This window comes from Corylus avellana, chromosome ca2, assembly GCF_901000735.1.
Source record: "Corylus avellana chromosome ca2, CavTom2PMs-1.0".
NCBI classification, from domain to species: Eukaryota; Viridiplantae; Streptophyta; class Magnoliopsida; order Fagales; family Betulaceae; genus Corylus; species Corylus avellana.
In genome coordinates, this window is record NC_081542.1 from 47574571 (window position 1) to 47601352 (window position 26782).

General features: G+C 35.3%; 3 protein-coding genes and 1 non-coding gene across 5 annotated transcripts; 3 read left to right on the top strand and 1 right to left on the bottom strand.

Annotated features, from left to right (window-relative positions):
- Positions 1 to 6061: 6061 nt before the first annotated feature.
- Positions 6062 to 9748, top strand: LOC132170603 (uncharacterized). The gene is made up of 7 exons (XM_059581633.1): positions 6062 to 6319; positions 6424 to 6503; positions 6621 to 6751; positions 6943 to 7104; positions 7548 to 7662; positions 8916 to 9120; positions 9226 to 9748. Exons 3-7 carry the CDS (start codon positions 6731 to 6733, stop codon positions 9320 to 9322), a joined length of 600 nt encoding a protein of 199 aa, XP_059437616.1. The 5' UTR covers positions 6062 to 6319; positions 6424 to 6503; positions 6621 to 6730; the 3' UTR covers positions 9323 to 9748.
- On the bottom strand, positions 9572 to 13687 carry LOC132170602 (probable pyruvate, phosphate dikinase regulatory protein, chloroplastic). Of its 2 annotated transcripts, XM_059581632.1 has the most exons (4): positions 13232 to 13687; positions 10728 to 11367; positions 10510 to 10637; positions 9572 to 9659 (listed from the first exon to the last, which is right to left on the bottom strand). In XM_059581632.1, the coding sequence occupies exons 1-3, from the start codon at positions 13655 to 13657 to the stop codon at positions 10534 to 10536; spliced, it is 1170 nt and encodes a 389-aa protein (XP_059437615.1). In that variant the 5' UTR covers positions 13658 to 13687; the 3' UTR covers positions 9572 to 9659; positions 10510 to 10533. The 2 variants fall into 2 exon arrangements, with proteins under 2 accessions (XP_059437615.1, XP_059437614.1); XM_059581631.1 differs by lacking the exon at positions 9572 to 9659 and having other exon boundaries at positions 10168 to 10637.
- A 7922-nt stretch (positions 13688 to 21609) lies between these two features.
- Positions 21610 to 25672, top strand: LOC132172699 (gibberellin 2-beta-dioxygenase 8). Its single transcript, XM_059584252.1, has 4 exons — positions 21610 to 21675; positions 23907 to 24370; positions 25018 to 25339; positions 25442 to 25672. The coding sequence occupies exons 1-4, from the start codon at positions 21640 to 21642 to the stop codon at positions 25670 to 25672; spliced, it is 1053 nt and encodes a 350-aa protein (XP_059440235.1). The 5' UTR covers positions 21610 to 21639.
- Positions 24479 to 24552, top strand: TRNAV-CAC (transfer RNA valine (anticodon CAC)). Its single transcript has one exon. It is a non-coding gene; the product is annotated as a tRNA-Val (tRNA).
- Positions 25673 to 26782: the final 1110 nt, after the last annotated feature.

Genomic DNA, 26782 nt, shown 5'->3' on the forward strand with positions numbered 1-26782 from the left:
GGCACACTTTATGGGTGCCGCTCTTGGGAGATTCACTCAAACTCTCCCCCCAGTTTCTTTGTGTGCGCCGCCAATCTCCTTCGCGCCTGCTTTGCCATCCACCGTCCGTTGCCGGGTCTTTTCACGCGTCCCCCCGCGATGAGCTTCTAACGCTACCCTCCGTATCGGTTTCCGACCAACACGCGATTAGCCTTCTTTTGGCTGCTGTCATCCGCTTTGTGTGTTTCTCCTGTTATTTTCCCTGTATTGTGGGCTTCCTTTTGTTGTATTTCTGTTTTCTATGTATTTGTTATTTAATTTCCTGTTTTATTTCCCTGTACGTTTTTTTCTTTCTTGTGTTTTTTTGTTTGTAATAAGGCTTTGTCCTCCCTCTATGATTTGCCCGTTTTGCTTTTGGTCTAGACCTTTGGGTTATGAATGTGAACGTTATCCTAACTGTCAGGTCGAGGATGATGAATTTCGGCATGAGGGTTCTTTGCTCTTAGTGCGGAGGAATAAGCGCTACCTATGCATTGGATGGTATCTGTTTGGTGCAAATTTGATCTTAAACCTGATGAATAGCCATGGGTTTGCGGATGTTGTTATCTTTGTTTGGCCTGATTGATTGATGACTGTAATTTTAGTTTTGGCTATAATTTGCTTTATCAAAGCCTTTTGCTTTCTCTGTAAGAGCTCTTGCTCGACCTTTTATCAATAAATGAGTATGAAATGTTTTCCCTTTAAAAAAAATTTTAAAAAAATTATAGGTATGTGATTTTGAAGCAAGATAAGGTAGGAATATCTCTTCTCTTTTTTGTTTTTTCGGGTAATTAAATACTTGCCTTTCATTTTCGAGATTTCAAATTGATGACAAAATGTTCTTTTATTGACGCAACCGCATAATTGCAAGAAAGCGGGACCAAAAGAAAAGGAAATGGAAGAATTGCATTGCAATAATGCATGATTGTCCAATTTCTCATGTTCACGTGTTTATAATTTATATGTAGATGGTGAACTGTTCATCATGATTCATGATTAGAAGAAACTGGAATTATTCATTCCTTCTCTACCTTGTTTTATTTGACCTCACCATTCTTTGAAATTGAAAATCTAGGCTGTCCATTTTGCTCCCAACTTGGCAAAAAAAAAAATCCAATGAAAATTTAATTTTAAGAGACAAATATGACAGCAATGGATGCTTCATTCAGCCTGACTGATAGCAATTATACATGGTGCAGTACTGCTTCCTCGAAATTGACTCATCATTACTTAGTAACCCATCATGCACCTTCAATCTGAGACTTCATGCTTAATTTTTTTAAACAATATTTTGATATTCAAAAAGAAAATTCATGTCTTGCCTTTTGCTTTTTTAAGCTTAGAAGAAAATTATCTATATAATACAAGTCAACTTTCAGGCTGCCCTCAATGATAATTAATATGATCTTTTTCATTTCCCACGATTTGATGGAATAGGATCATTTTTAGTCTAAAATATTGGACTGAAAAATATTCAGTTTATAGTTAGAATTTCTTCTTAAAAGTCCTAAAGCCACAAATAGGACACTTGTTTACTAACTAAAAATAACAATAAAATATTATTTTAAATTTAAATAAAAATTAAAAAATATTAAGGGGTGGTGCAACCACCCCCAAAGGCCAAATCTAAAAATAAAATAAAATAAAATTCTGTTTGGCCCTTGGGGGTGGCCGGGGTGAAGCCACCCCAGACAGCCATTTGGCCACCCCCAAGGGCCAAACAAATTTTTTTTTAATATTTTTTTTTAAGATTTGGCCCTTAGGGGTGGTCCGGCTACCCCAAAGGGCCATGGGGTGGCTTCAACCACCCAAGACCGGCGGTTTGGGGTGGCCGAAGCCATCCCAGCCCCCAACTGAGGTGGTCCGGCCACCCCTAATGCCACCCCTTAATATTTTATAATTTTATTTTTTATTTTTATTTAAATCTAAAATAATATTTTATTATTATTTTTGGTTATAAGTGGACAAGTGTTCTATTTGTCCCTTTAGGATTTTTAAAAAAAAATCTTAGTCATGAACTGAATATTCTCTAGTTCAAAATGGATTAGAGAGGATCCTATTCCTGATTTAATTTTGTTGCATTTAATGGTCTAAGTGTTAATTATTATGTCATTTAAAAATGTATTTACATTGTGTCAACATATACACCTGTATGTTAGAATATGTGAAATTTTCTATACTAGGTTTTATTTTCTAGATTAAAATATGTATGTACCATTTATATATATGGCAAGGTCTAATAGCCATTCATTTTTTTATTTTTTTTAACATACCGATCCAAATGGCTATATTATATCTTGCCACATCAGCAATGTAGCTCAACGGTGTGCTGCAATGTTACAACGTACATCACCCCTGGCTCAAGGCGTTAACATCTAAGCTCTGGGGGCAGAATGGGAACTTTACTTAATTTCTTTTCTTCCTCTCTCTCTCTCTCTCTCACTAGTGGTCCAAAACTTGATCCCAGGGTTGAAAATTAACTTATCGATGCCACTTGGGACAGCCTTTGATTTTATATTACAATTAGTTGATGGTGAGAGTCACTGACGTTAAATTGAAGTGAACTGGTTCTTCGTGGCAGTTGGTGGTATCATGCAACATCACCAAACATATATCAAGATATTTCAGCTTTTATTATACGTTTATGACAAATTGATATGACAGTCTACGTAATATTTATCATATCATAAATTAAATAATTAAATTTAACTATCAAATTTTTTTACTTATATATACTACAATTAGGGTTGGCAATTCGAGTTGACAAATTGAGTTCTAGTTAACTCAATTGCTTGACCCACCAACTCATTAAAGTTTAAATTGAACAAAACCCATTTATCTAAACGAGTCAAAACTTTCAATCATAACATGACAAACTGATCAATCTATTTGACCCATTTGAACCTAAACACGACCTATTTAACTCGTTTCGATCCAAACACAACACGTTTGACATATATATATATATAATCAGCATGTTTATGACTCAAACCTATTTATGCCAAATTCTAACACTAAAATTTTATGTCAAATTACGGGTCGTATCAAAAATTATTAAAGCTAAGTACAATATATAAGTTTATAAGAAAATTGTAACAAAAGCGATGTGTAGTCCAAGTTGTATTCATTAATTTAAAGAAGGCTGCTTTATTTTAATCGCTTGACTATTTGGTGGGTGGAAAAGACATGAGAGAATATCGGAAAAGCTTTACACGCAATGGAGGAAGAAGATCGAAGAGGATTGGGAGGAAGAAAGGACTGGCTGTCTACCTCCGTGATCGACATGCGCCGCACCACAAACGCCTCTATCATGTGCATGCTTTTCATGTTCATCGTCTTCCACTTAAAATAATCGGCCTATCATTCTGATGAAGTTATTCAAGTACTATCTTCATGTGCTTTAATTCTTTCGGCTCTTTTTAATTAGCCAATATTATATTTTAGGCTTCTTTCTTGGCCTTTTTACGCAATTCCATGGTGTGTGTGTGTAATATTTTATCCCATGTTTCAGTTGTTGCATTGGATGTGGAGCCTCCGTACTATGTGAATCAAGCTGGGATTGCACCCAATTGAAGTAAATAAATAAATAAAATTGGGTAACCCATACCCACAAAAGCATATATGATTTTTAGTAGTACTGCATAGTCCAGACAAATTCTCTTTTTACCTTTTTTTTTTTTTGTTTTCTTTTTCTTGTTTGAACGTGCCACGGTTCAATGAATTGAGGAGAATCGGGGCCAACCAACCCACTACTAACCCAAGAAGCGCATATGGACAGAAACATTTTTTAAAGCAAGAACAGGATTTTTGTTTGGATATTAAGTTAAATTATTATTATTTATTTAAAAATTCTAAAATACTCTTAAAATTATTAAAAATAAAAAAATAAAGGGAGCTAATATGAAAAGAGTCACTTCATATCTTTTTTTTTTTTTTTTTTTCTTAATAATTTTAATTTTTTTAAATTATTATTTTTTAATTACTTCTGTAGTAATATGAGCGGGCGAGAGTCACTTTACAAAATTTGGAGGAACAAATAAAGTGTATATTCTCAAACCAAAAAAAAAAAAAAAAAAGAATAACAAATTAAAATTATGGGCCAATGTTGCTTTTAAGTGTGTGTTGATTATTATCCTGATCTGATCAACTTTAGGTGGAACACGCAATTCTCATATATGGCTTACACAAAGGGGCAAAGACGTATAGAGAGGGAAGCCTCCTAATCATGATTTTATCCACTTGTTTGAGACGCAATGCATGCGGTTGCCAAATCACAATCACATGTCTAATCCTCCATATTTTGGTTGTCTAGCGATCTCATTCTTTGGACTGCTTGAAACATTAACATTAGCATAATAGATAATCAAGTTATGTTTTTAGTTTTCAACAAGGATAGAACTAATTCAAAGATTGATTGGGACTATTACGTCAACATTAATTATGAGTTAATTGTGACATAAAAACATGGTACATTACCTTACTCTAAAAATTATGATACCTCATATTAGATTGGATTGCGAGGACATTCTATTGAAAATATGTTCTACACGAGAGTGAAGCTCATAACTAGCTGGCTTAATCCTACTTAAACAAAAAACTGGGTGCCTTTACTCATGGGGCATTTCTCCTACTATCTTTAACTCTTAGGTCATTGCTTGTAGTTCTCCTCCTTGTGTAACAATTGCTTAGGCCTGCCATGTGCTCTTTGTTTCGTTTGCCTAGAGTATGCTTAGGAGTAATTTAAGAAGTCATACTTATGTCTGTCTTGTGTTATTTTAAGAATGTGGTGGTTTTTAAAATCATCATTTAATCAAAATACAATAATGATCAATCACAAGCTCTATTAGAGGGTTATCAGTTGATAATTCTCTCCATGTTAACAAGAATTAATTCAAACATACACTCAAGTGAAAGTAAGGATAACATTAATTGTGATAAAGATAATATTAGCTAGCTTATCTTATCTGTAAACCATTTGTAATTTGAATTTATATTTGTAATCTCTATGTCATCTCCTGTAAAAGTTCTATCTAATGCTATCCTTATCTTTACTTGAGTGTATGTTTAAATTCTTGATAACATGAAGAGAGTTATCTAACAAGCTTCAATAATAATTTTAGAAGCCACATCATTCTTAAAGTGACACAAAATGAATACAAGATGAACTTCTAGCATGACACATACACCTAGGGCCGGAGGTAGCTATGGGTAACCCCAATTTTCTTTACTACATGTACTGATTCCTCTCTTGCCTACACCTAAAAAAAAAAGCCTGCCAATGTCATCCAATCCTCTAAACAACGTCCCTTTATAAAACTGAAAGTTGTCACAATTAATTACCCCCAAAAGTAATAACAAAAATTATATGGAGTGTGGTGGAAAATGTCAAAACAAATTCTTACCAATTTGCCAAAGGTATTGACGTGCACCAATGCAACACTACAGCCTATAGGCTATGGACCTACAATTTTTGTTAAACTCAATTATTTACTCTTGCCCATGTGAACTAAAATCTTGGCTCTACCACGGGATATATATATATATATATATATATATATGCCCCACTGTATTTGTATTGATTTTGTCTTTTAATTCATTAAAACTTACCCAAAAAAAGAAAAAGAAAAAGAAAGTCATGTATTATAATTGCCTAATTGGCGATTTCCGGAGAACAAAGTGGATTTGAAGAAAGTAATTAAGCTAGTTGTTCTATTCTCTTTCCTTTAAATTAGGCTAACACCCCTAATCTGCCGTGAGTGATAGTTGCACATACTTACACGTGTAGCATCAAGCCTGAGTTTGATATTTATCCCAAAAATATATTTAAAAAATGTAAAGACACCCAAAAAAAAAAAATTAAATTAAATTAACCCAAATATGGATTAATTAAAGGGACATTAACATTTCAAAGGTAGAAGCAGCGGATGCCGTTTATTATAGACGAAAGGTCCAGGATAGTTAGAGTGGGTCAACCCTGCGTGATCTCCACCACCCACATCGTCCATTTGAATGATCACAAACAAATATAAAAGTATTAATAAACGTTACAAGGATCGCATAAACAACTCATCGCCATTTAAAAAAGCCAGAGAAAGAGAAGAATTGTAAGAAATTGCCGGCTCCTACTGTTTATACTTCTGCAGACTCCCACACACGACCAATATTTCTCTCTTTTCCCTTCCAACCCACCCCGATCATCGTTTTCCTCCTCAACGGAACAATTTCTATCTCTTTCTTGATCAGCTCTGTTCCTTTGCTTCACCAGAATTATCTTCTCAATTCGACAAAACACGGAGTGGTTGTAAGTCAGTTATAATCTACAGCGTTTCTCGTAGAGAACAAATTAACTTTATTTTATTTGATTAACGTCGTCGTTTGTTTAATTTGTTTTTTCGTTGGTGACAGGTTGAGGAAGATAGAAGAAGAATTAAAGGTTGTCTGAAGAAGAAGGAAAAAAATAAAAACAGCTCTGTTTTCTTTTGTTGGTTAAGTTTCTTTCTTACTAATCATTCACGGAGAGTTGTTTCTATTATGTATTTTGTTTATCCAAGTTTTGACTTATTCGTTCCCGTTTGTAATCCCTTTTTTTCTTTTCCAATCAGGTAGTACATAAGGATTGACCCATTCGGCACGCCACGGTGACGCTGCCAAGTGCCAACCACCTCTCTTTGCATTTTTCTTCGTCGACTTTCTTCCCTGGAAAGTGACGGATATGGCGGAAAATCCAAAGTTGGTGAGCTTCAGTTTTCTGGTTTTTTCTTTCAAATTACATTTCTTCCTCCCAACTGTTTTATTGGGCTTTGCATCTTTTCTTCATCCATTCATTAATTGTCTCATTCATTCATATTCTTCTCTATCTCTCTGTGAGTTTTTTCTGGGTCGTTGTTGAATTAGTTCTTAGAAGACAGATAATGATCATGACAGGTTTGTGGCTCAGAAGAGAATATGGGTAACCAGAAAATATCGGTTTCCGATCATATGAACGGCTTTCAGTATACCGCCGATAATTCCGACAGCTTAGTTATTGACATGGAGAGCTTCTCCCGCCTCACCAATAAAGATATTACTGCAAATTCACGAATTACTGTAAGCTTTTCTTCTCTTTAATTAAAAGCTCTCATTTTTTTTCTCTTTTGTTTTTGAGTGGGGGTGTCTAAATTTTCAATTTTCAATATTAAATTTCAAAGTACAGTTGTCTTAATTAATTAATAATGATTAATTTCTCAATTATTGTTGACATTCTTGAATGGAGAAAACAACACACCCCAGATAACACGTTTCCATTTCTTGAATGGAGAAAACAACACAGCCCAGATAACACGTTAATTTCCATTTTGTTCAATTTCAAATGGAATGTCTATCTCGAACATGATTTCACTATTATCTAACCTCCATTGCCAATGTACTTTTGACTTTCCCACTTCTTTAATGGCACATTAGTAAATACAAACAAGCAAGCTAGCTAGCTGCATCATCTTTCAAGAGCCTTTTTCTCTGCCCTGCTTAATCTTCTACTTTGATGGGAAAAGTTGCAGAGAAGCCTTTCCCGGAAAGGGCCTCAGCGTGGCGGCGAGAAAAAGATTACTCCCATTGCTAGTACTGCTAACGAAAGAGATATTGTTGCCTCCACATCATCGCCCAGAGGTACCATTTTCTTTACAAACTTATTCCCTTTTCCACTGCTCTAACAATTATTGGTTCTTTTCTTAAAAGTTTTGTTTTTACTTTTGTTTTTTTTTTTACCTCGTAACAAAAATATTAACAAACAACTCAAACACAAATACTCTTAAAAACGTCAAAACAGTTTTATATTTATGTGACATCAGAACACTGTTCCAAACCATCGTCAACAAATTAACCATTTACATTCATCATCATTATTATTAAAGGTATTAAAGTGATTTAATTAATGGATTAGTGTGTCCCAGTTCCAACCCTTATTAGTTGGATTTGTTTTGGAGAATTGGGGTCCAAATGTGGGAAGAATAAGTATTATATTGTTGCTATGGATCATTAGTCATTAGACTCATTACCAACCTCTACCAGCCTCTCACACTGACGTAGGGACTCACTAGTGCTTCTTCACGATTATTAATTTTTAAGAGAAATTTCACTTTCCCTTAAAATATCGCCGTTTTTGAAATCATAATATCAAACTTTTAATTTTTGCAATGTCGGTATCGCAAGAATTTTCCGTTTTTTAATTTTCACCAACTTTTGGTTAAAATACCCATATTTAAAAGGAGAAAATTTTTGGAATACCGACCTTGCAAAAAGTAAAAGCCGATGTTATGATTGCAAAAACACTGATAGTTATGAGATTAAATGAAGTTTTCCTATATTTGTTTTTTTTTTTTTTATATAGTTGTTTAATTACATAAATTAGGGCGTGATGGTTGGAACTTGGAACATGATTTAGTTTGGTCCACAGCATTTTGGTGGCATTAGTCTACGTTTCCCTAGTTGTCACCTACCCTTAAACATGTTGGAGACACGTTATGAATGGAAAGGGAGAGAAGCAACTCTATTATGCGAAAAACAAACTAACTCATATACGATCATATATCATGGGGTCAAGGGATTAAGTAGCTAGATTACAACTAATTATGAAAGAGATGTATTATCAGATTGCTGGGTCACTATGGAGTGTAGAGCAAATGAATTTGGGACTAAGGACTTGGTATCTTGTCCTTTTTCTTTATTTTGGTAGAAATGTAGAAGACAGATTATCATTCCTTTGTGGGCATGCATTTCTTGGAGGCATGTGCGTTTGTATTATTGGAAAGTGGACGGTGAAGATCGTCTTGGCCAAACTATATATTCTAGATATATATATCATATATGTGTGTGTATACTGGGGGATGAAATTATTAATCAGGAGCTGCTATATATGGTAGGGTCTAGCACGCCTGAAAAGTCTGCAGTGGTGGCAGTAGGGATCATGGATAATTCTAGCAACCCACAAGTTCATCATCAGATCACCATCACCACCGGCAACATCACCACCCCCACCGAAAGCAGAAGCATTTCTAGGAGAAATAGTTTTAGGCGTTCTCCATGGGTCCTTGATCCTAAGAAGATTCTCTTCTTATTTGCCACCTTGTAAGTCTACTATTGCTGTTGCGGCTTTCTACAGAGACACTTTGTTTCCTCCAACTTCTAAAGATTTTCCTTTTTGCTTTTTCTTTTTTGTTTGTTTCGCGGCAGGTCAAGCATGGGAACAATCTTGTTGATATACTTCACCCTTTCAATTGGCAAGCTCAATGAAGATGAAGATGGTTTGGATTGGCAGCAGCGACCATAGACACAGCCTTAAAAGAGAATCAGGACAGAAGTGGACATGACATGGCTTCAGAGTTGGCAGTTCTAAGCTTTTTCTCCAGGCATTTAAAAAATTTACAGACGAAGAAAATGACATACTGCATTGTGACAAAGAAAAAGAATCTTCTTTTTTAGAATGAATGGCAGAGATCAGAGCAAATGAGTTTTTCCTTCTTTGTTTTTTTTTCCTTTTGTATATTTGCTGTCTCTATACAGCTTAGTGGATGATTAGAAGTTACTTTTTGCTCTTCTTCCCATACCTTCTGCTCCGTTTCCTCTTTTGGCACTCCAACTTGGACAGGCCTTTTTGTTGTATGTGGCTTCCATGTGAGTAGGCAGAGGGATGAAAACAACCATTAGATTTGTAAGAAATAAAATATGCTCAATGTGCGCATGCGCACTAGAATCTTCTACTTTTTTTCAGAAACATGGGAGGGTGAGGAATGCTTTGCCTAGCATTGAACAGACAAAAATTTAGGTACACCCAGCAACTTCATAACATCTCCAATCCATTACATGTTTGGTTACAAATTTCTAAGAATTAAGAATCAGAAGAAGTCATGCTTGATTTAACTTTAACAGATGCTACTCTGCAAGAGCTGACAGCTTGACAGACATCCCCACCCGGGTCAAGTTAGGCATCAGCATACAAAATATGCAACATAATACAAGAAAAGTAACTCTACTTATCACACCAGCTGAACGTGACATGTTTTGAATGGATTTCTTTTTGTTTTTTTTTTAAAGTAAGGCATTACTATACAAGAGTGAAGAGTAGCATTAGTCTACAAGAAAAATAAGGCAGGCATACGTCAATGGGCAGATACAAGTAACAAGATTTACTTGTTAATATGACAAGTTTAGCAGTCATGGCAACAACATGAATATCGATTACCCCAAATCCACCAAAGGTGTGCCTAAACCCTGACTACAATAGTTAGTGACAAAACTATTTGAGGGAAGCTTTGAACAACCAATCATTTGGGATGATACAGCCAGCAACCATTCTTTTTCATGATTATATACATTAAGATATCTAGTGACAAGCATATGTTTCAAAATTGATTAGTTCATTTCAACTTATTGTTGTGGATATTGCAACTTGTGCCATGAGGGTTCAATATAAGAAGGAACTCTCTACCATTCAGCATCAGCATCACATATCCCTACCTCCTCGATAACAACTTGACATCTCTAGTAGCGTTTTGAGATTCTTGGCATTGAGCACCTCTGCTTCCTGTCATTGTAAAGCCTCAATACAACCGCGGCAGTTTCTTCTATTGCTTTTCCTGTCACTTCTGAAATAGCAGGAGGTAACAAAATGAAAGATTCATTAGCAGAGAGAATCAAAATCCAAAGTAGATGGTTAATAAACATCAGATTCTTACCGATTACTGGCCAGACTGGATTTTGTGCGAAAATCCTACCGGCATGTTCCAGATCATCTCTAACATAGTCCATCTCCGAATAGTTACTCCTTGTTTCTTCGCTGAAGCCCAGACTCTTGGCTCTTGCTTTTCTGATTGTTTGCAAGACTAGAGGATTTATCGTCAAACCAAAAACCTTCTCTGGATCTACCTCAAAGAGACTTTTTGGCAATTCTACACCCATTACAATAGGCACATTTGCCACTTTGTATCCTTTTTGTGATATATAAATTGATAATGGCGTCTTCCCAGTACGAGAGACACCAGTAAGAACAATATCAGCTTTCTGAAGATTTTGGGGTAGTGCTCCATCATCTTGCTTGATGGTAAATTCAATTGCCTCAATCCGACGGAAGTATTCGTCAGTAAGGGGAAAACTCCTGCCAGGAGCCCCGCGGGGGAGGCCAGATGGTACGACCCCTAGATGCGAAGCAATTGCCTCTGTGATTGGGCCGAGTACGTCTGTTGAGGGTATACCCCACAGCTTGCTGGCTTGCCTGGCAGAATCAGCCATTGATGGGTCAGCTAAAGTGTACACAAGCATAGCACCATCTTTGGCTGCTTGCCTAACAATCTCCATTAACCGCTCTACATCATCAATCTGGCAAGTATGTGGATGCCATAGCATCAAAGTCAGTACAAGTCACGAAATTTAGGACAATTCAATTCAATTTGAAAAATGCAGAACACCTAAAGGGGGTGGTGAATAGGTGTTTGTAGACAATCACAACATTTTAAAAATCTATCAAGCACACTGACAATCACCAAAATCAGATAAAGCATAAAATAAATTCAATATGCAGATTTTGGTAACGAACTGAAAAACTTTTAAAGAACTCTTTAAAAGAAAAATCCTTCTAAGGGCAACCAACTCTTAAAAAAAAATCCACTATACAAGAAAACAAATTTCAATCAGTCTATTCTCGCAAAACCTTTGTAGTCTAAACACTGACTTGTATCCCCACAAACAACTCGTTTGTCTCTTGTCATAGCAGCTCCAGAACTTTGACCTTTCTTCTATAGTGTTCCTTTGCAACCTGGGAATTTGGGTTATATTGTGGTTCAAAAGGCTTATAAAGGTAGGGTGAAATCTGGGTTTAAAAATGTAAGTAGGCTAAAAAATATAAAAAAATTTGTAGCCATTTTGATCGATCAAACTTTAGGGTTTCAAGATCGCATGTGTTTGCTCGATCCAATTGCAATCGAAGTATCGATTGAACCTCTCGAGTTTTTGCAAAAAGACTTTATGTACATCTTTGATCAATCGAACTTCCAATCAAGCCTCTTCACAATCAGTATGGGAAACTTCTGCACCACTTCGATCAATTGAACCTCTTGGGTTTGGATTTGGCTTAGGTGCTGTAAAAGAAAATTAATTACAGCACCTATCTTGTAGTTTTGTAATGATTCATATTTAATTTCACTTTCTCTCTTTTTCTTATGAAAGACTTGAAATTAAATCTAGACCCTTGAAGAAAATATTACAGCATAAGTGCTGTATTTTTTTTTTTCTTTTACAACACCTACACCTAATCCCTTGAGTTTTTGTATGAGAACTGGTCACACTAGTTCAATCGATCCAACTACAATCGGGCATCGCTCGAAGTCTTCAAATCTTCAATTTCGACATTCTCTTAAACCGACATTTTACACCGACTCAACCCTAATCCAAGACCTAAACTATTACAACCCAAATCACATATATGTTTTGACACATGAATTTGTCAACACACTTGTACCATAACACAAGATGCAAGATTTACCATATAAGAAGTTGGGTAGTCCAGGTTCTAATGGGGAGATCTTACTATTGAAAAAAATGTGGGAATATAATGTATAACTTTCAACTGAATGTTGTTGTTCAAGGAACTCAAGATGAGTATGCCAAATTGGGTCCAAAAAAGAGCTTCTCTACATGAAGCTTTCATCATTGCCACCCTCCTACAAATTCATGGCCCAGGATCAGGAACCTCCTTCTACTACATAGAAAATGTTTTTCAATCAAAGCTGTTGGGGATTGCATAAAATTGACATTGGTAAAGTATAACGTATTCCTTCAAATTAGGTTAAAGATTATTCTCACAATTTACATGTCTCCAAAATGCAAGTTATCATATTCATTTTTAATAAAATAAATAAATGATTTAAATACCAATAATTTTTCAATTATTAAGATATTTTATAATGTAAAATTCTTTAAATTTTAATTATTTTTTTCAAATTAAATAATTAAGATTTAGTCTCTAGTTGTAAAATATGACAACAACTCAGTGAACTCACATGTGATAAATATTAATGTGGTAAATACTGAGTAAGTGAATAAGCAAATTAACTAAATTAATTAAGGTAATGGTAAAGAGGTACACCTAGGTGGCAAGAGGTACACCTACGGCCGAACTATAGCATATCTCCTTATCTTAAAAGACTTAAAAGAGAGAGAGAAAAAAAAGTAATAGACATCTTACTCCAGAAAACAAGTGGGTATTTACAGGGCACCCACGATCCACCAAGCAGTGGTCGAATTGCCCCAACGCCGCGCTGACGGAATGCTCCACCGTCCATCCAGTTCCGTCAGAGACCATGTATATCGACTTGGCCCCCGCCACGTCCACGTTATCGTCGCCGTCACCTCCCGTTGTAGAAGTAGGCTCTAGGGACGTGGTCTCTCTTGGTTGAACCCGAGGCTTCGGTTCCACTACCTGGGCCCGGTGGGCCGGTCGGTCCAGCTTGCGGCCCGAACGTACGGCTCGAGCTCTGGACCACCGGTTCAGCTGACCGCTGCCTTTGAGCTTCCGAGCCTGTGGCTCAGGGTCAGGTTCGGGAGCGACTTGGTTGGACGAGGTGGGTTTGACTCGTAGGTTCGAGATGCTTAAGGTAGATGAAGCTAACATTTTTTTTTTTTTTTTTTTTTAGTTTTACAGTTTTTGTTGGAAAAGAAAAGGGAATACGGGAAAGAGAAATGCATGAGTGAGAAGGAATCAATCATAAATAATTGGGTTTGGGCCAAATTCTTATTAAACAGATCTGGGCCCCGGCCTTTTAATACCAACCATGCGCTGCCCTCCCGTCCCATCCCAAAAACCCTTTTCTTTTTTTTTTTCTTTTTTTTTTTTCAAGAACAAAAGCACATATTTCTTGAACTATTTGACAAGCAAACAAAAATATTAAATTCATAACCTTAACCTTAACGTTTAATTAACTCTCACACACCAATAATTTAAGAAATAAAAAATATATATTTTATCTGTAATTAACCAATTAAGTAAGTCTCACACCAATAATTTAAAAACTAAAGTTACATTTGTTTTATAATCTTATTGGTGCCGCCCAAATTGGAGATTGTCGGTACAAGATATGTTGACATGATATTGGTATCACATCATCTATTTGTGTAATGCAGACAAAGTGACAATTGAATAGACTTAACTTTTTCTTTTTCTTTTCTTTTTTTGACATGGAGAATTCGAACTAATAACATCTGTTTCATTAGGTATAGTCCTAATTGATTGAGCTACCTCTTAGAGACTTGAATGGACTTGAGTAATTTCTCTTTTTGCTCACTTTATAAACTTTTTTTTAGTAAAAAAAAAAAAAAAAAAAAAGTCAATAGTTTGAATCTTCATTTCCTCCTCCTTTCTTTTTTGCAACATCTTCAATCAATTAGCTATATCTCCACCAATTCTTTTTCTTCTTTTTTAAATTGGAGAAAGGGTACATTAATATTTTTACAGTAGCTTCAAAATCAGTAATTTTGCAAAATTTAAGTGGGTAACAATTTTATAGTCAATGTGCAAGGTGTAGGGCTTCTTTTTTTTTTGGGGGGGCGGGGGGCCCAAATCTAGGTGGAATTATCGCTAATGGGCCCTTTGGATGAGTGGATTTTTTTTTTTTCAAGAATGTGGTCCAAATTCCAGGATGGGAAGTTTTGAGCAACAATTGATTTGGATTTGGCCCAAAGCCTAAAGTCAATTGATTTGAAATTCTGTCCGACAGTTGGAAATGACACATACCCCCGAAATTCGACTCTCTGTACTTCGCCTATGGGTATTGTGCTTGGATAATCCCCCTTTTCAGCTAAGAAGAAGAGAAGATGAGACCAACCCATATTTAGATTAACACGTGTAAATTTTTTACTTTACATGTCGATATTATCTTTAAACAAAAAATAAATAAAAAAATAAAAAACAAGAAGTTGAGAGAGTGGTTTGATCGGCATATACAAATACGAGGGGGTAGTGATATACTGCACACCCGGCGTGCATCAACACGCCCAGCGTAAAATTTTTTTTATTATTATTTTATTTTTTTTTAAAAAAAAAAAAAAAAAAAATTATGCCTGTATGCCTGGCGTGCATCACTATTGATGCAGGCCGGGTGTGCAATATATCACTACCCATACGAGAGTAGTCAAACTATTCTCCAAGATTGTGAGATAATTTGGCTATTCCAAAGTTCTTTTTTTTTTAGGGCACGTTAAACCTTTCCCATAGTTGCATGAGTGGTTTAATCACTCCCGAAAGTCCTTTCCCTTAAGTACTTGAAGAGGTAGTTTGACCACCTTATCTCTGTCTCTCTTCTTTTAAAAAAAATAAAGAAAAAAATTAGTTGTATTTTTTTTTTCTTTTAGTGAAAAATGCGACATTTAAGTCAAAAAGTCGGGTATTTTGATTGTTTCAATTAAATTTTTGTATGTATAAGTCTATTTTAACGTCAAACGCTAATGGATAGTGGTAGAGCGACGTGCGACCAATAGGGGCCATGGCTCCCACAAAAGTTTGAAAAAAATTTCTCATTTATATGTTAATTAATAGAAAAAGATTTTGAAGTGATTGGCTAATAGCCTCCCAAAAATATCTACCAAGAAGCAATAATCTGGCAATTCAAGAATAAGTGGTTATTTTCACAAATGCTGTAAGAAGATGCAATGGAAATTGTAAATGCTTTGCGGATGGGATGGGACGACAATCGTAGAGTCAATATTATCTACTAATCTAGGATGTAAAGATGTTATAATTAAAATGTCTTCGATCATGGAGTGTGAAGCATGTCAAGAGGAACACAAAATGGTCATTCATAGACTAATTATGAAGGTGACAATTTAGAATCCTCTGAAGCAAATTTAGATGGAATATTATCCGGTTTTATTTATGATATTATATTTACTGAGAAAGTTAATTACATTATTTTCGCTAAAAATGAAAAAATAAAGATGGCCTTGTGCATTATATAATTAGGATGCAAAGGAATTAATAAAGAGAAGAAGAATTAATTGTTAGCATTATGCAAAGAAGTAGATAGAGGAGGAAACGAATCCAGCAATCCACATGATGTGAAGCAAGTGGGAGTGGCATTGTCTCCTGCGGCCAAATTGCCACGTTTCGGCACGTCAACTTCATATAATAAAATTGAAAAGGCCGAATCTTTTGGGCCTCATAATGATTGAAGGGATTTAATTAAAGCAAGGGCCTCCAACAACGACATGACCTCTTGCTTTGACCCTAAAGACATGGACACAAGACTTGAAAGAGACCAGTGAGAATGACAAAAAGCGTATACAGAGTTGATAATTTTTGACATAATTTTTAAAATACATTCAATACTATAACAGAGTTGACGAATGACAAAAAGCGTGTATCAGGATTAATAATTTTTTACATAATTTTTGAAATGCATTCAATAATTGACGAAAACTTTAACCTGAGTTAACTGTTTTAACCTTATATTCATGCATCGATATGATTCGAACTCAACACAATATTTAAGGTCGATTGGCAAATTTTTATACAATGACATGCAAACACGAATCGTCAACTCCTTCCCTCTTACTAGCAATACTTATCAGCCATCTATAGGATGATAATGATGATCAGTTGAAATCCACTGAAGATGTTTTGTGCTTTCTTGAAAGAAAAAAGGAAATTAAAACAGGAAAAAACATATTAATTGTGATTTGAATGCAGATAATATCTATATATATGTCGTTTATATTGGTCTTTGAAAGATAGGGCAAATCATGTTAACTAGGTTAGTGTTACAGACGACTAAAGATGTCGACGGAGCTCTGTCAGCCAGAGGTATATAAGGAGGATGTAAGAGGTATAAGATGGAGGTTTTGAGCTTTCGACAACTCAACCTGTGGCCCATTAAACCTAATTAATAAGCTTTGCTCCTTCACGTCCAGATGCATCTCACGTATTTAATAATTACTTGTCATTTTTAGTCGGCAAAACTCTCCATATTTTATTCCCGGGCCATGCTCCAGATAAGATACTTAATTAACCTTCGGTCTCCCAACAAGACCACTCATGTTGTTTTAAAGAAATCATCAGATATGCATGGGCCTACTATACTCCTGTCTCTTAAGGTTGTTGTTTCTCCTTATCTCAAAAATTCATTAAAAAAATTTAAGTGAAGAAAAAAAAAATGTCAGAAAAGCAAGAGATCTTTGGTGTTTTTGATTTTGTAGCTAGGGTAAACTTGTATGTTACTTCGATTATGCAGAAGCTAGCTAGGTAGCACCCTATTTTACACCACAAGTTGCTTATCTCTTCCATATTGTGAGAATAATAGAGGATTTCTGCAAAATTCAAAAGGCTTCAATTCCACGGTCAATACCAGTCATGAGTATATCAATAGTACTATAGTGCTGCACGTTTAAAGTGCAGGCCTCCATGGATGGCAATTGATATCGATGCTTGTTCTAGATAGTCCACATGTACTGCCTCCCTAGCTATCATGGCCACATCTTACCAAGCCTTATTCCGGCCACCTGGTCGGTTCGCATCAGAAAACGTGAAATGAATGTGCATTTTTAAACAAAATCGTAGAAAATATCTTGTTTAATTGAGAGTAGGTATAAAAAAGTGAAAGAATTCATGTTTTCGTGCATTTTAAAATTATAATTTTTTTTTTCTTTTTTTTTTTTTAAAATTGCTAGTTTGGAAAAACTGGAAGACCAAGACCAAACTAACCCTAATTATATTTTTGGGCTGTCAGCATGACGTTCACACTCTCTATATATGTTGCAAATAGTGTGTAGTGATCGATTAAACGGCTGGTGGAGAGTTGCTATTTATCCATGTGACATTGTGACTAAAAGAACATGAAAAGAAAAAAAGAGGTTCAAAGTTTTGGGACTTGGGTGGTATTTTTCTAATTGAAAGGAAATGTGATTCTACGATTAGCAGCAGGCCACGTAGCCTGACATGAAATATTTCTTTGGTTCTCCTGATTATAAACACAGGAACAATTTTGTCTATTATAAGGGAGTACCAATGATTTTTGGGAAAAACCATAATATATATATATATATATATATATATATATATATATATATATATATATATATATATATATCACAAGATATTTTGCAAGGGGTTTGAGCCATCAATCTGGAGGCCTGATATCATATCATTTCCTATTTAGTGTCTGTTTGGAATTGCGTTCAAAAAATAGAGTTTTTAAGTTGAAAATAGCTTTTGGGCAAAAGTTTTATTTTTAAGCTTTTGTTAAAAGTGTGTTTTGGCCATTTTTAGGTTTTTTGGACTCTTAAAAGTGCTTTTAATTTTTTTTTACCAAAAGAATACTTTTTTCTTCAAACAGACTTTTTGAGTGTTAAAAGCACTTTTAGGCCATTCAAACGCAATTTCAAATAGGCCCTTAATCACCACACATGTAGCACCTCAGATTTTGAAAGTCTTATTTTAGAGATATTAATTTGATGCTATGATTATATTAATATTCATATTAGGCAATGATGTTAATTCTTGAGGGATTTATGATATTGTATGAATGGTAATTGGAGATTGGTAAGTAGAATAGTAAATGGTAGGTAAAATAGTAAATGGTAGGTGAAATAGTAATTGAAGGGTAGAATTGTAAATGAAAGGTGGAATGGTATTTGATTTTTTTCCTATAAATAGAGCTCTTCCCCTTCACAATTTTCACCACTCATATCCTCTCTTCCACATATTCTTCCTTCTTCCGTTTTCTACTCGGTCTTTCTTCTTTCTGAAAGTATTTACACGAAACAGAGAGAGAAAGAGCGAGACAAAGCGTTGCAAGAAAGAAAGAACACGAGAGAGAACGGACTTGAGAAATTAGTTTGAAAGATATACTAGTGGTGTTAGTCAGATTGGAGCAACTAGATCATTCAGACCACTTTTTAGCTTCAGTCTAATAGTAAGTAAATTCACTACCCCTTCTAAAAGTACTTCATGTCATGCTATTTATTCATTCTTGTATCAAACTGTAAATGATTATTTTATTTACCTGTCATGGAGATATGTTGCATGCATGAAAGATTTCTAAAAGAATTATTTAGAAAGTTTCTATTTCTTTAAATGCTTTCTAAGTACAACAAGTTTATATTTGGAAAAGTTTTCATTATAAGAAAAGAAAGTTGAGAAAGGATGATGATTATAAGAAAGAAGAATGATGATAAACCCTCCTACATGTTGCCCTAAGATGCATCAAAAGAAGTACAAGAAATGAGTTAAATGTTTATGAAATGAGGGCACATGTATGGAGGAGAGTATTTTTGGCTCCAAGATAAGTAAGGATAAGAGGAGTTCGGGACCAATATTCGGATGGAGGCGAAACCACTGAAGGAGGCTATGCCAGAAGGTGGTATTCCATCAACATGACCGTTGAGTGCACCAAGAAAAGAGTTAATTAACAGTCGGGCATGGCTGAGGCCACAGTTCAGTGTCATGGTCACAATGACCCGCAACCCTCATACACAGGGGTAATAGTGTACATGGGCCATAATATGAGAAAATGATAATATAATTTCAACGATGATATACTATGATGATTTACAACGATGATATACTATGATGATTTACAATGATGATTTATAGCGATGCATTATGATTATGATTTATAAAGATGATTTATGACGATGATCTAATAATAGATATAATAGTACGTATATGCTACGGAAGATGCAACCGTACATACATGTATTATTATTATGGCTGGATGTATATTTATTTGTAAAAACAATTATCAAAACTGAGAACAAGGAGCAAAACTATTTATGGTTGTGGATTTTACTTGCTGGGCCCCCTTTGGGCTCATTCAGTTTTATTTCTTGTTTTCAGGTAGAAAGGACGCTGGAATAGAAGGCCGGAATGGGGGCGGGAATAATTATTAACTTTCAAAGTCTTTTCATATCAATTATTGTAATAATATGATATTCCGCAACTAAAGTTTAATGTTTTCTAATTTCGTTTGTAATAAACTCTCTTGAATAATGTTTTATACATTTATCGTATCCTTTGAAATCAAGTACTCTGATAGACCTTATAGATCTTTGCAAGAACTTTTGTTGTAAAATGAGAAAAGTGGCAAACTCAGCCTTAACGGGCTGGGGATGTTAAAGCACACACATGGCCTCACGTTACAAAATTGTAAAGATCAAGATAATTTAGGATAAGTTTCTTTGTTTCTGAACTAATTCCTTTAAATCAAGGTTTGGAAATTAATTTATTTTTATATCAATTTCAGTAACATTAAAGAAATTATATTTTTAATTAACAACCTGCCATTCCACGATATTGATTTAATTCAACCAACCCATTAATCAATCATTGTTAAAAAAAAATAAAGAGTTGATTAATACTGCAAATGTATAATATCGTATACCCACTCTTGAAAGCCAAATCTTAAACCCATACAAGACACGTACACCCTCTACACAAATCGGGTATGTAACGGTACTCTATCGGTTTTTATTTATAAACTTGATTTAAATAGACTTACAACAATAGCAATTGACTCTCAATACTGTAAAACAATTCAAAAAAATCCCAAATATATATAAAACAACTTACAATTAATAAATAAATAATCTTACTTAATTATAAGCATATATATATATATACACAGAGAGAGAGAGAGAGAGAGAGGGAGAGGGGGACCCAAAACACCTCAATTCTGAACGTGGACCAATTAGAGAGGGCAACGTAAAAATGTTAACATGCATGTGGGTGATAGACCCTAGGTAGCTAGGTAGCAGGGATCGATGTGCGGACATCCACTCAGAGGTTACGGCAATACGGTCGGTCCAGTAGTAAGCATGTGCCATATTCACAGGATTTCAGATTTCACACTACAAAGTTGGAGAGAGAGAGAGAGAGAGTAGCAGTGGTTTCAATTGAACCAAGTCTCCTTCAGTGTTGCATCAATTTTATCATTTGGTTCTCATTCCTCCAAGTCTATCTGTTCCCTATCTGTCCTTTCTTATCGACACACTCTCTCACTTCTCTCTACACACCATAAAAGGAAACAACATGATCCACGACGCCTAATTTTTCTCTGATTGCACCTTGAGACGCGTGTTTTTCTCTTAAGCATACCCTTAATTTCCCTTTAATTATCATTACATCAACTATGCTTATCATTGATTCACTTTTTGGCCTATAAAATATGTTCCTACCAACTTACAGGACTCCATCATAATTCACACATCTCTCTCTCTCTCTCTCTCTCTCTCTCTCTCTCTCTATCAATCTCTCAAACCCAGCTTTCTCTTCCTTCCATTTGTAAGTTGATTTTCTTAAGATCTTTTCCTGCCCCAGTAGTTCATTTGTTCACATGCTTTTGTTTCCTTTTCATTGCCCGCTGTCAGCAAAGTAGAGAGATGAGCTTTACATAAAATAAAATAAAATAACAAAAACGTACACATCGACACCTTCGGGCATTGCCATGCAAGTAATCTTTCATTATATTGCCAGTTGCCCCCATCTTTGAATTTTCTGCCACTCTAAGAAAGTAACGTTGAGTTCATCCTCTTGTTTATTACTCTAAGAAAGTGCCACCAAATTAAGCTCCCATAGTTTGGTGCGTGCATTGCAGCTAAAGAGAAGCAATGGTGGACTCCCGGAACATTGAGACTCAAAACCAGGTAAAGGATAAAGAAATATCATTTTTTATTCATTCAAGGCCGTATACTTTGTTATGTAGGAGAAGCTATTTATGGTAATAATACAGCTGATTATCTATTGATGTGATTTTCTTCAATCATTGGATGTTTTTGTTTTCATAACAGCCATTCATTACAAATCAGGCTTACATTCGCTAGAAGATGGTGCCATCAATAATTAATAGCAGTACATAGTACTAAGGTGTACCATCGACACATCAAATAACAACTTTAATTTCTCCCATCCTAGCTAGCTAGCTATTACTTGAGGATATATATATATGTCACAATCTTAAAATAGCTCTCATGTTTTAGCTAGCTATTACTTGAGGATATATATATATATGTCACAATCTTAAAATAGCTCTCATGTTTTTTTAATCCTTCCCGTCTTATTTTGTCACCCTTGATTTCTAAGATTCCTATATTCTATACAATATATTCCTGGCTAGCTAGCTAGGAAAGCGCACAGGCCAGGGAACAGATAGATATGTTTTTTTTTTTAGACAACAAGATATGGGCAAATCAGATCTTTCTAGAAATATTTATGGCTCACCTAATTTCAAGACTCCTATATATGAAGCCGAAGAATGTATAGGTTTACAAGTTTTTTGGACAGTTACAATAATCATAGGATGGCCGTTGGCGCTTATAGAACTTCCATGAAGTAGAGGCTAAATGATCTCGGGGAAATTAACAGAATGGTCAATACAATTATTTGTATTATGATTCTTTTGAAAGTTTATATTTTCAGACAGTGACACAGAATTTGTGGGTAATCCAGTTTTTTTTTGGTAAGAATCCAGTTAGTTAGATTACTATAACTATTGTCTTGTTTATTTCTGCCATAAGATAGGACATAAAGAAGACAGCCATTGAACGTCTGGCAAAAACCATTAGACAAAATCATAAATCAAAAATACTTTAAGGAGACAAAGCCAATTGGCCACTCGTTAGAAAAGCTAACTATATATGTATGCGCGCAGCTAGCAAATCAAGCTCCAAACTACCATAGAAATTAACACAACAAATCCAACTTAAAGCTAATGCCACCATGGGATTATAAGTTATATATATATGTTTCCAAATTAGTACTATAAACAAGACAAACAAGCTAGAACTCATCATCTGAATGGATTATCCTCGTTTAATTAGTATAAGTGTCCCAACATGGCAACAGGGAAAAAAGTAATTTTTTCAGTTTCTTGATTTTGTACACATATATCTGCAAGTGAAATATTATATCTTTGATTTTAGTTGTTAATTTTACTTTTGTTGCAAGGAGTTCGTGGTTTGAATAATTAAAATCTATTCATATCTTTGATTTTAATTGTTATGAAATATACAACATGTCGTTTTGTTTTTTCTTCATACTTCTGTCGCCGTACATGTTACTTGACAACAACGAGATAAAAACCAGGAGTTATCCCATTTTTTTTTCTTCTTTTTTCTTTTTTCCATAATTTTTGAGATTTAAGGCTCCGAAATGTGCGCCGTGAAAAAAAAAAAAAAAGGAAAAGAAAAAGAAAGAAGAAAAAAGAAAGAGAAGAGACCTCCGAGGGGTGAAAGTGAAACCATGATTTAATCAAGGGACGGCCGGATGGCCGACATAATGCTCTTTCAATCAACGGTAATGAGAGGGCAATCAAGGGATGGCCGACATACAGGGAGGTCCCACTTTTTCTATTTGTCGGGCCGGCCATACTCAAATGAGCTGATGATTATATGTCTTTGAGGAGTGTCTTCTCCGTAATAGTCCACAAATAAAAAGGTACAAAAATGTTATTTTGTAATTTTTATTTAACTAAAATATATCTTATTTTATACGCTTAGATGAAATGAACGGTTGAAATTTATGAATTTAAAAATTTAAATGAAATCTCAATGCATTTCTTAGAAGTCGAGCACAGAAGAAAATAGCAAAACAAATTGGAGAAAAAAGAAAAGAAAATAGATGTCTTCAAGTGTAAGAAAAAGACATGGATCAGCTTTGTGTCCAAAGTCCAAAACGAGGAAAAAGAAACGCCAAAGGGTTTTCATCGACGAGAAGAAACAGAAAGGAAAGGGTAGTGGGAAAGCATTTGTCCTATATTCAATTTTCCTTGTCTCTATCTCCCCAAACCTACTTATGCTAACCCTTAGTTTAACCGAACAAATGTTACCCGATCTTTTATATAAAACCTAGCTCTGTTGACGGTGTCTTTCTCTTTCAGCCGCTAATTAGCATGGAGTCGGACCCACCATTTCACGAAGCCTACAAGCGCCTCTTCGACAAAACCATCGAAACTGGTGACGGCGCCAAAGATAACGAGCTTGTCATCGTCGAGGAATGCGAGCTTCCGTTGATCGACGTCGGCCGTTTAGGGCTTGGCGAAGCGGAGATCAGGGAGGAGTGCAAGGAAGAGATAGCTAGGGCTTCGCGAGAGTGGGGTTTTTTCCAGGTTGTGAACCATGGAATTTCCCGTGAGATTTTGGAGAAGATGAGGTTCCAGCAGGAGAGGGTGTTTAAGCAACCCTTTGAGAAGAAGAGCAAAGAGTACAAGTACTTGAACTTTTCAGCCGGTAGCTACCGTTGGGGCACCCCTTCCGCCACATGCTTGGGGCAGTTATCATGGTCTGAAGCTTTCCACATTCCTTTGATCGATATTTTGCCTTCAGCCGGCTTCGACAGTCTCAGGTAAATTATTAAGGCCTACTTTTCAATCTTTAATATTTTCGTTTGTTGAATTTGATGCGAAAGACAAATAGGGAGATAATAAATAAACCTGTAGAAAAGAACTCAATTGTCTGGGTGGTGTAGTCGGTTATCACGCTAGTCTCACACACTAGAGGTCCCCGGTTCGAACCCGGGCTCAGACACTTTCCTGAAATCCATTTTCTTCCTTTTTTACTTTTTATCATTTATCATTTTTTGGGTGAGTGAGAGAGATCGAGAGAGAGTGTGTGTCCTTGTTTCGCATCAGTTTCATTCAGGGAGAGAGTACAAGAAGCTGACGTATAAGAGTCAGCCTCTTGTTGACAACATCACATGTAGATGTTTTTGAGCCACACCTTGTGGCTGATGGAGCCCCAGTACTTGACAATTTCGCAGTTCCATCGGTGTGCCACCAAATATATGAGCCACACCAGGTATGGACTTTGCATGCATGGCCTCTCTTTCTCTCTCTGGGGCCTAGCTAGGAGCATGACTGTGTAACCGCAGATCTACACCCAGTAGAGGTTTACTTGTTATCTATGCATCCTTGGATTTTCTTTGCCTGCCCCTGGCCCTGGCCTACTAGTTATTTAATTCTGACTTAATTACTTGCCTTGTTATTATCCCAGCACAACAATGGAACAGTTCGCCGCAACAGTTTCCAGTCTGGCACAAAACTTGGCTCAGATTTTGGCTGAGAAAATGGGCCACAGCTCAACTTTCTTCCAACAAAATTGCTTGCCAAGCACTTGCTATCTTCGAATGAACCGATACCCACCCTGCCCTATCCCTTCAGAGGTATTTGGCCTCATTCCACACACCGACAGTGACTTCCTCACCATTTTGCATCAAGATCAGGTTGGTGGTCTCCAATTGGTGAAAGATGGGAGATGGATTGCTGTTAAGCCTAATCCCGAGGCTCTTATTATCAACATTGGTGACTTGTTTCAGGTAAATTTCACACCCACACAAAAAAATATATATATATATATTTACAGTACTACAAGTTTTACTACAACTTTTTTACAAACTCATTTGATATTACACACACAGGCGTGGAGCAATGACGTGTACAAGAGCGTAGAACACCGGGTTGTCCCGAATCCTCTACTGGAAAGGTTCTCCACGGCATATTTCTTATGTCCTTCATATGACACAGTGATACAGACCTCCCGTGAGCCTTCAGTGTATAGAAAATTCAGCTTTATGGAATACAGGCAGCAGGTGCAAGCGGATGTTCAAAAATTGGGTTTTAAAATAGGGCTTCCTAGGTTTCTTGTGTAAAGCCAACACAAGTGTGTGTTAATTCATACATCGAGTACTAGGTAATGTTGGGAGAGAGAGAGGTGTAATTGAATTAGAAAATAATTAAGAAAGGTATATGAGTTTTCAGCATGATTAATATTCCATGCTGGTTCAATTGTTCCGTGTGATCCACTATAACGCAAAGAAATTTTTTTCGGATATTGTGCTTGAGATGGGACTGTGATACATGCATTTAAATCTTGGGATACAAATTCTATTAAATTAGTGAATAAAAAATTATAAATTTAATTACTAAATTAATATGTTGTCACTCTCCTTCAATTCAACGCAATATATATATATATATATATATATATATATATATATATAGGGATTAAACTTTGTAATTAATCAGGATTCAAACTGATCGAGGACAGAATCAAAAATTCTTATCGATCGATAAGAATCAAAGTATATATGAATGAGAAATATATCAAGATTGAAGATTAAATTAATATATAAAATATAAAAGTAATATAAATTTAATGTTAAGAAAAGATAAACAACTGAAAAGATAGAATAATTGTTTCTTAATATAATTACAGCCATACAAATCATATATATGATGCAATCAAGTGACCATTGCCTACTAAGTTAGATATTGGATACCGCCTTAATTAACCCTTTTTTTTTTAAAAAAAAAAAAAAGCATTAACCAAGATGAGAGATTGAAAATCTTTCTCGTAGTAATAGTCTGTTTGAGATTGTGTTTAAGAAATAAAGCTTTTAAGTCAAAAAAACATTTTTTGGCGAAAGCTTCATTTTTAAGCTTTTGTTAAAAGTGCGTTTTGACAATTTTTAGAGTAAAAAAGTCAAAAACATGTTTAAAATCTTTACCAAACATATTAGCTTTTGTTTAGCACGACTTTTTAAGTACTGAAAGTATTTTTTAAGCTCTCTAACGCAATCTCAAGCAGACCTTAAGTTATTCTCGCCTACTTATAAAAATTTAGATAATCTCTATATATTTGTACTCGTTGGAGGGTAAATTTCTCTTTCAACTCAAGTTTATATATTTGCTAGGAAATAGAGGGGGCAACTAATTAAAGAGTTGCACTTAAACAGGCTACATTCTCTGTTATGAATTAC

Excerpts from the sequence above, each read along its gene's own strand:
- LOC132170603 (XM_059581633.1), top strand. The coding sequence starts at position 6,731 with ATGGCGGAAAATCCAAAGTTG. Across the intron at positions 6,752-6,942 it reads TGGCGGAAAATCCAAAGTTG|GTTTGTGGCTCAGAAGAGAA; the intron begins GTGAGCTTCAGT and ends TGATCATGACAG. Across the intron at positions 7,105-7,547 it reads CTGCAAATTCACGAATTACT|TTGCAGAGAAGCCTTTCCCG; the intron begins GTAAGCTTTTCT and ends TGATGGGAAAAG.
- LOC132170602 (XM_059581632.1), bottom strand. The coding sequence starts at position 13,657 with ATGTTAGCTTCATCTACCTTAAGCATCTCGAACCTACGAGTCAAACCC. Across the intron at positions 11,368-13,231 it reads ATACCCACTTGTTTTCTGGA|ATTGATGATGTAGAGCGGTT; the intron begins GTAAGATGTCTA and ends CATACTTGCCAG. Across the intron at positions 10,638-10,727 it reads TCCAGTCTGGCCAGTAATCG|AAGTGACAGGAAAAGCAATA; the intron begins GTAAGAATCTGA and ends CTGCTATTTCAG.
- LOC132172699 (XM_059584252.1), top strand. The coding sequence starts at position 21,640 with ATGGTGGACTCCCGGAACATTGAGACTCAAAACCAG. Across the intron at positions 21,676-23,906 it reads ACATTGAGACTCAAAACCAG|CCGCTAATTAGCATGGAGTC; the intron begins GTAAAGGATAAA and ends TTTCTCTTTCAG. Across the intron at positions 25,340-25,441 it reads ACATTGGTGACTTGTTTCAG|GCGTGGAGCAATGACGTGTA; the intron begins GTAAATTTCACA and ends TTACACACACAG.